This window comes from Myxocyprinus asiaticus, chromosome 44 (genome assembly GCF_019703515.2).
Source record: "Myxocyprinus asiaticus isolate MX2 ecotype Aquarium Trade chromosome 44, UBuf_Myxa_2, whole genome shotgun sequence".
In the NCBI taxonomy this organism is placed as follows: domain Eukaryota; kingdom Metazoa; phylum Chordata; class Actinopteri; order Cypriniformes; family Catostomidae; genus Myxocyprinus; species Myxocyprinus asiaticus.
Window position 1 is genome coordinate 29,784,606 of NC_059387.1, and position 12,296 is coordinate 29,796,901.

At 38.8% G+C, this 12,296-nt stretch overlaps 1 protein-coding gene across 3 annotated transcripts in view; it reads right to left on the reverse strand.

The window, feature by feature from the left end:
• Positions 1 to 12,296, reverse strand: part of LOC127434406 (ras suppressor protein 1) — a 46,997-nt gene that overhangs the window by 25,330 nt on the left and 9,371 nt on the right. For all 3 annotated transcript variants that reach the window (XM_051687133.1, XM_051687132.1, XM_051687131.1), the window contains exons 6-8: positions 12,042 to 12,124; positions 11,081 to 11,195; positions 8,544 to 8,676 (exon numbers count right to left, since the gene is read on the reverse strand). In XM_051687133.1, coding sequence (XP_051543093.1) covers positions 8,544 to 8,676; positions 11,081 to 11,195; positions 12,042 to 12,124 — 331 coding nt within the window. The remainder of the gene's footprint in view (positions 1 to 8,543; positions 8,677 to 11,080; positions 11,196 to 12,041; positions 12,125 to 12,296) is intronic.

Consider the following 12,296-nt stretch of genomic DNA (forward strand, 5'->3'; position numbering starts at 1 on the left):
TGGTGCCATCTTGATTGTGAAAAACTATGCACTATTTATATTTCTATGCACAATACCCAAATCTTCCATTCCTTCTTTAGAAGCAGCCCTACTCTTCTGTCAACAGACAGCTTTGACAAGTACTTTACAAAACAAAATAAACAAGTCTCTGTGTGTTTGAGAGACTAAGTAGATGATCAAGAGGTTTCATGGATTGTACAGACAATAACCCACATAATCAGACCATCTCGGGAGCATTTCAGAGTTGATATCATCTAATAAAGCTTTAATCCTGTTATGCTAACAGATGTTTTTCATTTCTATCACATCACATCATCGTGCTGCCTTTTTTCTGTCTGTACTGTGAGTTAATCATTAAAACACACAGCAAGGGGACATCTGACCCCAGACACTGTATGAGAGGGTCTCTCTCTGTATCATAAACATGCAACAATTTATGATCTGTGATCTTTCTTTCCAGCTGACTCATACTAGTAGCTTCTCATGCACAGGTCTGATCTGAGTGGATAGATCCAGGACTTGTGTGTGTGTGTGAGTGTGTGTGTGTCTGTGTGTCATGGTCAGTGCTGCTGGGGAAGTTAATTGCGGCTGGTTTTTCAGTCAGCTACGGACAGCTGTGAAGAGAAGTGCAGTGCTTGAACTGCGGTCAACAAGCGTTTAGAGTCGGAGATGAATAAAAGATGGTGGGGAGGCGGCTTTACAATATGTTAATGCATTATGAGCACGGAGAGTCTCCCCAATGCCGTCAGTCAGATATAAGATCTTTCTGTCAGGTTAACAAGCCAGCCTATGAAATATGCATGACAGGTTATTTCCCCCCTCTTCCACTGCCTACGGTTCATGCTTAGACTGAACCAACTGACAGAAGAGCGGCAAACAAGAGGAGTAAGGACTTGCTGTCAATTGCTTTAATTCAAAATATAAGAGAGCATGTTTGACCATATTGTGTGACATCAGAAGGAAGTCCATGAACTGATTTAAAGATAAAAGTACATAGAACATTCTAGTGCATCATCGCTCAAGCCAGAACGTGAGTCAGGTTTAAGACAACCACTGCTAATCTTAATGGCCAAACTAAAGATAAAATAGAGTGGGAAGCACTATAAAATATTGGCTCATTAATATTAAGTAGGTGATGTAATGCTCAACTAGAAGTCCAGACCTGATTTGCTGAAAGCAGACATTGGTAAGTATACACTAAACAGTAGGATTACCTCTTAGCGCTTGCACTGTTTTCTAACATTTAAAAAAAATACTGTTATCCTTCTATTGCAATACTTCAGTTTCATTCATTTACATACGTTTTCAATCTGAATAATAAGATTGAGAATATTTTTTCTCCTACCATAATATTACACCAGTTATAATGGTTATGGTTGCTACACAAAAAAAAAAAAAAAAAAAAAGAAAATGAAAACTGTTTTTAAACCAGTATATTTGTCTTGTTTCATGTAAAAAAAAATATATATATATATATATTTTCAAAACAAGTGAAAAAATCTGTCAGTGCACCAAGACAAAATACACTTATATTCACAATACATTATCTGAACACAGGCCGTTATATCTTATACAGATTTGCTTATCAGGCGAATTTATCTAATTTTAAACATAGTTCCCACACTTGTTGACCAATCCTTCGCTAAGCCCCACCTTAAACGCATTTCTGACCAATCCTGTTTTAGCAACTGTTGCCGGGCAACCATTATTCTGACACGTGTTTGCTATTTTCCAATGAGAGCCTATGGAAGTAATGTGTGTTTGAGTAATTTTGCAGAATTTTGACACGAGGTACCCAGAGAGGATACACGCGATGTTTTTTCTTTCTTCAATAATAATAACAAAAATGTAAATAAATGTCAAGAAGAGCATACTATGGATTAAACTGTCAGTCCTCATTCCCAAATGAACATGAGTAACATCAGCGAGGACACCTACATTTGCTCCAAGGTAAATTAAAGCTAATAACTGAACGTTAATTGATTTACTTGATTCAGGTCATGGTAGGGATGGGCACGAGTACTCGGATGTGGCAGCGATGATCGATGGTGGTCATGCATGATGTGACTTTTCACTTAATTCGAAATTCAGTGACAATTACCTGACAACTAAACACAAAGGTGTCAAAGAGGGAGCTTATTTTTAAATTTGAAATTGATTAAGTTGTGGTGTTTAGGGATACATTGATTGTCAGAGACGTCTCATAGCAACCAAACTGATATACAATGCTGCAATGCTATCATTATGATAACAAAAAGAGTGTAATTAACCATGTTTTGAACTCGTTAATGGATATTATAAAAAAATAAAAAATAAATAAAAAAAAGTGAATGTTTGTTACTAACTGTAAACCTCCCTGCCCTGGGCACCGACATGTTTGCGTGACGTAACACACACCTGCATCTCGACAAAATGGGAGATGAAGATTTCCACACGAGTTTCCAAGTTAGAAGTCCGACATAAAGTGTCATTCTGTTGCACTTTCCCCAGATGAAAGGTGGAAATTCCGACTTTCCGTGTTGATTGGAACGCTTCATCACAGCAACAACATGGAGCATAGCGGCTTTCCCCAAGGGAGCGAACACTTGGGGACACACACGCACACACACACACACACACACACACACACACACACACACACACACACACAAGGCATGTGGCAGTGGACTCAATGTGCTGAAGCAACGCATATACAGCGGGCGAATGTTTCAAAAAGCTAGACAGAGTGAAATGGAACAGAATGCAGCGACAGACAGACAGACGCGCACTGTGCACATTCTTTCACTGAGTTGGGCAGCGAATCTTCACATAATGACAAAATATGATGCATTATATTTTGATCTTTTATACATTTTGTAATGAATTATGTTATAACAGCCTATAATAATGAACAGACAATACACTGGAACAACAAGATGCAATGCAGCAGCCTCATACAATTGTCATTGCCCCTCGAGTACTCTACGAGTACTTAGTAATTAGTCAGAGTACTCGAGTAGATAAAATGGCCAAAATGCCCATCCCTAGGTCAAGGTAAAGGCAATAGTAAAAGAGTTCACAGCATCATTGTGAGTGTATTATGAGACGCTATAAGCAGTTCTGTTCGCTTACGCTAATGTTATTAGGTGTGTAATCACTATCAAATAACGTGTTTCTTTTTTCAAGTAAGTGTGATAATCGTTTGCATTTATTCTGATTCACAGTCTCCAGTTTTCAATCAAATTACTGTGCAATTGAACAATTTCTTTTACAAGAAACGTCAGATAAATATGCCTTACAATGTCACTCTTCATTCCGGCCAACTTGAGAATATTATCCATTCCGTATATTTATATTGAATATTTAGCCAAAAACAGTACCGTTCACAGCAATCTCCCATTCATTTCTATGAGGAGTTCTGCAAAGCTTGTCAGAGCGAGCAACCATAGCCAAGGGGGGGTGGAGCTTAGCAAAGGGTCAATTCCATGACTTTTCCAGGTGTTTCTGATTACAGAATTAAACAAAAATTATAATTTTGATTCAGGTCTCAATCAATTCACCAAGCATTCATACTGGTAGATGCAGCATTACACAAAAATAGAAGTTCTCAGTTACATTTAAAAAATGCACTATTCCCAGTGAGCCATGATTAATTTATTCCACAAGTGAAAGTGTCCAATTGCAGTGGATTATTGAGATAAATCCAGTGATATTTGTTTGGTCATGTGAACATTTTGGTACTCATTAATGTGCACCCAACAACATGTAGAATAGATACAGTTGAAGTCAGAAATTTACATTCACCTTAGGCAAATACATTTAAACTCAGTTTTTCACAATTCCTGACATTTAATCTTACAAAACATTCCCTGTCTTAGGTCAGTAAGGATCAGTACTTTATTTTAAGAATGTGAAATGTCAGAATAATAGTAGAGAGAATTATTTATTTCAGCTTTTATTTCTTTCATCACATTCCCAGTGGGTCAGAAGTTTACATACACTTTGTTAGTATTTGGTAGCATTGCTTTTAAATTGTTTAACTTGGGTCAAATATTTTGGGTAGTCTTCCACAAGCTTCATACAATAAGTTGCTGGAATTTTGGCTTATTTCTCCAGACAGAACTGGTGTAACCGAGTCAGGTTTGTAGGCCTCCTTGCTCACTCACGCATTTTCAGTTCTGCCCACATATTTTCTATCAGACTGAGGTCAGGGCTTTGTGATGGCCACTCCAGTACCTTGACTTTGTTATCCTTAAGCCATTTTGCCACAACTTTGGAGGTATGCTTGGGGTCATTGTCCATTTGGAAGACCCATTTGTGACTGAGCTTTAACTTCCTGGCTGATGTCTTGAGAGTTTGCTTCAATATATCCACATAATTTTCCTTCCTCATGATGCCATATATTTTGTGAAGTGAACTAGTCCCTCCTGCAGCAAAGCACCCCAACAATATGATGCTGCCACTCCCATGCTTCATGGTTAGGATGGTGTTCTTTGGCTTGCAAGCCTCACCCTTTTTCATCCAAACATAACGATGGTCATTATGGACAAATGGTTCAATTGTTGTTTCATCAGACCAGAGGACATTTCTCCAAAAAGTAAGATCTTTGTCCCCATGTGCACTTGCAAAATGTAGTCTGGATTTTTTATGGTGGTTTTGGAGCAGTGGCTTCTTCCTTGCTGAGCAGCCTTTCAGGTTATTTCAATATAGGACTCATTTTTTACTGTGGATATACATACTTGTCTACCTGTTTCCTCCAGCATCTGCACAAGGTCCTTTGCTGTTGTTCTGGGATTGATTTGCACTTTTTGCACCAAACTACATTCATCTCTAGGAGACAGAATGCATCTCCTTCCTGGGCGGTATGATGGCTGTGTGGTCCCATGGTGTTTAGACTAGCGTACTATTGTTTGTACAGATGAATGTAGAACCTTCAGGAAATATCTCCCAAGGATGAACCAGACAATTTTTTTTTTGAATTTGTTTTGCTGATTTCTTTTGATTTTCCCATGATGTCAAGCAAAGAGGCACTGAGTTTGAAGTTAGGCCTTAAAATACATCCACAGGTACACCTTCAATTCAGAACACCTCCTATCAGAAGCTAATTGGCTAATTGCCTCCAAGCTGCTTAAAGGCACAGTTAACTTAGTGTATGTAAACTTCTGACCCACTGGAATTGTGATATAGTCAATTAAAAGTGAAACAATCTGTCTGTAAACAATTGTTGGAAAAATTACTCGTGTCATGCACAAAGTAGATGTCCTAAACGACTTGCCAAAACTGTAGTTTGCTAATATGAAATCTGTGGAGTGATTAAAAAATGAGTTTTAATGACTTCAACCTAAGTGTATGTAAACTTCTGACTTCAACTGTAAGCTTTTCCTCTAAGACAGTGGACACAATTTTAAACAGATTTTTCAAAAATACTATTCGACTATTACTGTTTCTTTCTGTTAAAACATTTAACAATTCAACAAAAAATGAATATACTGAGAGCACCTTTAAGAATATGATTTTTTTTTTTTTCAGTGTGCACCCATGCCTGGTAAAAACGAAAGCAGCCTGTAATTGGATGTCTTTTTAACATCCTGTTTTGGTATTACAAGATGCTGGATCAGTTATCTTAAATGGGAAAATGTCCATCAGGGGAGAAAACTGGATGAGGTGAGGAGCGGTGAGAGAGACAGAGAGAGAGAAGTGCGAGTCTTGTGATTTCTTAGCTGAAGGACATTTAGGCAGGTGAGAGTGAAACTGTTGAACTGTGGACATGCAGCTACTGAGAATTACACACGTTAACACTTGTCTAATGTGAGACAGCCTACTTTCTCTTTTTCACACAAACACGCATTCACACAGACATATAAACAAACAGAAGAATACACACCAGGATCTCTTCCCTGTAATTAAAGGGATAGTTCACACAAAAATTAACATTCTGTCATCATTTACAAATATGTATGACTTTCTTCCATGGAACACAAAAGGAGATGTTAGGCAGAATGTTAGGTATCAGTCACCATTCACTTTCATTGTATGGGGAAAAGATCAGTCCCTAACATTATGTCTAACATATTTTTTTGTGTGTTTCACGGAAGAAAAAAGTAATATGGCTTTAGAACAATTGTTTTTTTGTTTTATTTTGGGTGAAGTCACACCTTATACCAACTCTGCTGAGCAAAACGTCACCACAAATACAAAAGAACTTGGAAAAGATAGATGGCAATTAGATCTGCTTAGTCTCAGATATCCGAGAAATCGAACGTATGTGGCGGTTTTGATGACTACTTGACATGAAACTGATGACAGATCCAAATGGCATTGATTAGCTTAAAAATGCAATGTCAGCTACAGTATCAGCGACGCAACCGTCAAACCTTATGGACTTTAATTCTATACAATGCAATGTACATGAAGTCTCAGACTTGTAAGCAATATTGTTAAGTTTCACAACACAAACAGCATTAGTCAATACCAGTGTTTTCTACGGGACTTCACTTTTGCAGCATGGACATTTGTTTTGCACTCTGAAATAGGTCTGATGTTTTTGTTTGTTTTTCAAATACCATTTATTACAACAGAAGCTCTGTTACAGATATTTAACTTTAACTACACATTGTCATATGAACAATCAGACTCAGTACAGATTGATTCAAGTTTCACTAACCTTACGAATGAGCATTTTTAACGCTGCTTTCAAAAAGTATACATAACACAGTAACAGTTCTCAGCTTATTTCAGCTTATTCAGTGAGGAACCGAGTTCAGTCCATGATTCAGACCAATAACTCCTATAATCGATTCAGTCTGATTCGCCAATTGGTTAGACTGATTCATTAAAAAGAACTGGACTAATCAAGAGATTTATTCTTGAATTGGACAGCAGGTTGCACTGTGCATTTTCGCACGCAATATAGAAATGTAGTAGAAATGCATGCAAAATTGAAAAGTAACAGAAATGCACCAAAACGTAAATATTTTTAATAGTCACTATATTTTACAAAACCATTAAAATATTTTAGATAGCAGTATCTGATTTTTACGCACTACAAAGACACACACTCCCGCACATACTGTCATGGTGTCAGCACACACTGAGAAGCGTGGTGGTTCTAGCTGTGCCTGCTGGGGAAGATCAGTTCTGGTAAGTGGGTTACGACGGTCCTCTCCAGACAGCGGCACAGCAAGCAGCTAAATGATCAAAAGGAGGGGGATTTGATTCTGCTGTTCAGGGGGATTGGTAAGTGGAACAGGGCCGTGAATCGTATGCTACAATTAGTGCGGAAACTTCTTTTCCCAGGTCAAAAGGATTTCGATAAGGTTTTTGTGTGGTTGAGTCATCCAAGCTGTTTTTCACTAAAGCAAAAAAATTAAAAATACTAATTTTTTTAATAAAATGCATTTTGTAGTATGAAAAGGAAAATAGAAAAAGAAAGAGTGCTTGTCTGTGACTGAAACAGAATCATAGCGACAAGACTTTTAGGGAAGCGCCTGCAGCTTTCATTTTAATTAGTTTGATTGTGCATTAAATCATCAGATCCTGAAATAATAAAATAAGTGCACCTTTCCTCTCTTTCATCACCATCCTTAGGGTTGTTCCAGAAAAATATGTGCCACAATAAAACTGGCCTGTATAAAGAGACTAAATTTATACCTCGTATTTAGTGAGAAGTTTCTCTAAAAGGTGCTGTAAGCGATTCTGTATGGAATGGCACACAGAAAAATGTGCTATTACCTGACAGATAAAAACTCAAATAGATGTCCTGAAATATCACACCTGTCTCTGAGACAACGCAAAAAATAAATAAATAAATAAAATCTTAATGGTACAGTTGTATCTTTATTGGGTGGGGTTTTGGAAAGAGGTGCCTGATTCAGAGGCTAAGACTGGAAGAAGTTCCAGAACAGCTAACATCGCTTACAGAACCTTTAAAGACCCAGAGAGGGCATTCGTATAAGGGTTGTGAGGTTATCTTGCTGATTTGCACTTAATCTGATCTAATGGGCTCTGAGTGCCGCAACTTGTGCCGTGTTTTACAGACTGCAGTAAGTTGTAGTATCCGATCCATCACAGAGCAAGCAGGACCGCTTGCTGGCCCCAGGCTGCTGGAAGACGGACACAGTGAGAACAGCACATCTGACCGCAGGTTGGGCAGTACATCAAGCAAACAGCCCTGAGCGCCCAATGATTTTTGAATGACTGATGCTGCGGTTTAAGAGTTTGTAAACCTGTAGATAGATGAGCTGTAGTTTGTGTGACAGGCTCTTTGAACACCGTATCTGTGATGTGTACACACAGTAAAGGACACAATCAGCTTGCTGCAAATCTGACACTAACAGAGGACTTGTTTATGTGGAGTGATCTGGTGCTAAAGGACTGGTGTCGTGTTTACTATGCTTCCTAAGGTCAGTGCTACAAGGGATCGAATCTGTAACCTTTGTGTAAGCAGCCAGAATTCTTAACCATTAAGCTACAATTGCCCACCATCTCTTTTATGTCAGTCAAATACACTGTAAAGGGCTGTGCCTTTACTTTTAACAGCACAGAAGGATGGACAGATCACATACTACTTGTAGGTCTCTGAGCGGATGTACTCAAACACATGAGAGACGCCCAGCTGGAACTGGTCTGCTATAGGAGTCACCCAGGGGTTATTCTCAGCCTTAAACACCTGCTTTGGGCCTGTCAGGTCCAGGTTACCTACAGAGAAAAACAGGGAGAGGGAGAGAGAGAGAGAGAGAGAGAGGATTTGAAACAGGAGAAGAGATTAGAAGAATGTGAAAATGGAAGACATGAGACAACATGAGACAAGAAGAAATGGGACAAAAGGTGTTAAGAGAGGAGACGAGATGAGAAGGCGGAATAAGAAGAAAACAACGAGACAAGTTGAGATAAGATGATACAAGATGAGAAGAGACAAGATAACAGAAGACAAGATGAGAAGAGATGATATAAGATAAGGAGAGACAAGATAAGGTCAAGAGGAGATAATACAAAATGAGAAAAGATGAGTTGAGATGAGAAGAGACGAGTTGAGACAAAAAAAAGTCAAGAAGGGTTGATAAGTGACAAGACGAGAGGAAAAAAAAGAAAAAAAAAGACAAGTCGAGGGGAGAAGAGACAAGTGAAGACAAAAAAAAAGAAATGAGAAGAGACAAGATGAGAGAAGAGACAAGATGAGAGAAGAGATGAGAAGAAAAGAGACGAGATGAGAAGAAAAGAGACGAGAAGAGAAGAAAAGAGACAAGATGAGAAGAAAAGAGACGAGAAGAGACGAGAAGAACAGAAGAGAAGAAAAGAGATGAGACAAGATTAGACGAGTCAAGAAGAGACGAGACAAAAAAGAAACGAGAACAAAAAGAGAAAAAAAAGAGACGAGATGAGAAGAGAAAATTCAAGAAGGGTTGATAAGAGACAAGATAAGTTGAGAAGAGACAAGAATAAACGGTAAAGAACAGAAGTAACAAAAAGAAAAAAAGAGAATTAGTTGAAACTGTACAAATGAAGCAGTACAGGTCAAAGTGCTAATGTGGCGCATCTTGGCTCACAAGGAGTCTAATTAAATATTTCTGATTTGCAAGCGTTGAGTGAGCTGTCAAAGAGGAGGGTGAAATTAAACCTGGAGACCGACACACAACACACAACTCACAAACACACTCAAATATGAGCCACTCCCCCCCCCCCCCCAAAAAACAAAACAAAACTGAGCTATATGTTCAACTGTCAAAAATAAATAGAACAGAAGACGATTGGTCCAGATTAAATTTCCACCCCCCTCTCTCGCTTTTCATATTTTATAACCGTTTAAAACATAAGCTTTACACTATTCTGAATAGCAAAGACAGTCTATCTGTCCTCTTTCCACTCTCTCCTTCACATCCCTCACTTTTTCCTCCTCTTCTCCTTTTCCATTCCTGCTCTTGGCATGTGCGCTTGGTTGCTCCTTGTTAGCCGGGCTCTCTCTCTCTTTCTCAAACACACACACAGAGAGAGAGAGAGAGAGAACGGCAGTCTTAACGAAGCCGGTCTATGGAGTGGGATTACAGGGACATGACAGAGGGTCCTAACAAGCTACACACAGGTCTCCCCTACAGAGAGCACAGGACAAAGACCTGCTGACCAGAGCTCATGCCTGAAACACTACATAAAACTAGATTTTTATATTTCTTAAGAAAATATTAGTGGCACTTGCCCGTGCAAAAGTCGCCACCGTGATGCTGGAGTGTTGTGAATGGTTGCCCGGGCGTTGCTACTCTGTTCCTAGAGTGTTCTAGGTGGTTGCTTATTGGTCAAAAGAGCCAACCCTCAAGACTATATGTTTAGGGCACTTATCAGCTGGTCAGCCTGGGGGACCAGTTGGCCGACCAACTAAACCAGATGAACACCAGCTTGGCCAGGTTGGGAGATTAGACCAGCTAGGTCAGTTTACCCCAGTTAAAACCAGCTAGGATTTTTTTTAACATGTTTTACCATCTTAAATGCTGAAAATCTGACAGCTTAGAAAAGTAATAACACACCTATTATTTATGTCCGTACTTATTATTCAAGTAAATTATCCTCTTAATTCCCCCAGGAAACATAGGGAGGGAAAAGTGAGTGTGTGGTGTGTCCATACTGAGGAACTGTACCAGATGATCTCAATATTGTCAGAAGAGCAGAAGACAAGTGCTTATTTCAGAGGATGTGTTTATGTGACACTTAAGGTGAGTGCTGACATAATGCTTGTATACTAACACACTAGAATAGATTGTTGGAATGGAACAAGACGGAAAGGAAAAATTGCAGTCAGAAGGGCAGTCAGTTCTTGTGTGCTGATGCGTGAGTGTGAGAGCAGTTTGACACAGGTTGACCGCCAGTAGAAACACTCTGTGGGGTCAGTGAGCTGTAGTCCCCTCTGTAAACCTCCAGCCAATCAGAGAAGAGAGACTTATCTACAGCAAATCAGTGTGCCACTCTTGGTAGTAAAATGTATGTGTGGATGTCTTTTGAGATGGGTGTGCAAAGAATTGTATTTGTTGTATGCATCCCTATCAACCAATCATTGCCCTCTGGTTTTAGGATTAAATTACATGCAGACATTTACACATATAATTTAATGTCTTACCAAGTTCAGGAGGCAGTACTGTGAGTCTGTTCCCCTGAATGTGAAGTTCCTTTAGCTGAGCCAGATCTCCAGTCTCCTTGGGCAGAGAGATGAGGTCATTGTCCCTCAGACTCAACTATGAAGAGAGACACAGAAGAATTGGAAACTGTTGTGCATCCAAAAAATCCTTCACATTAAGGGACAGACAATATTACAGACGACATGAAATCAAAATTGACCTTTTTTGATTGCTTAAAGGACCAGTTCACCCCCAAATGAAAATTGTGTCATAATTGACTTACCCTCATGTTGTCCCAAAACCAAATTACATTCTTTCTTCCATGGAACAAAAAGGTGAGTGTTTAGTCTTCACAGGGTTTATATGCCATATAATGAAAGTAAATAGTGACTCCAGTCTATCAAGCTCAAAAATAGACAAAAAAAAAAAACAAACAAAAAAAAACACAGAAAGTAAAAGTAATTGATACAACTTGATGCACTATATTACAAGTCTTCAGAAGCCATTCAATCACTTTGAATACTTCTACTGTGGTTTCATGGTTTTTGTCCTTTTTCGAGCTTGACATTCACTTTTATCTTGCATTATGTGGCAAATAAAACCCTGTGGATAAAATCAAGCCCAGCCTTTTATTATTTCCCAATAAATATTCGGTTTCACTCAGAAATACATCAAATTAAGGAAGTTAAATGCATTGTGAATGCAGTTTCATGTTGTCTTGAATATTTTAATATTATATGATATATTGTAAGCTAAAATATCTCAATTTTATGTTTTTAAGTTACAAAAAGTTAATTATCATCCGTTTTATGTGACTGTGCTAGGTGAAAATCAGCCTCTAAATCACATCTCACTGCGTCTTAAAAAAGAACACACGGCATGAAGAATAAATCCAACACACATGGCACACAGCACTGCCACAAAAGCAATTGATTTCAGATGGAATTTAGATAAATTACTCACTATCTGTAGCTTGGCCAGCTTGCCGATGTCTGGGGGCAAAATCTCAAAATCGTTGTCACTGAGATAGAGCGCACGCAGGGTGGCTGAAATGAGAGAGAGAAGTATGAGTGAGTGAGTGAGTGTGTGTGTGTGTGTACAAGGCTGGTATATTGCAACCACTGATCAATACAAACGGTCATCTCTGATTGATACAACATAACTACAATCTTGCACGCACGCACGCACACCCACACACACCCACACACACACACACAC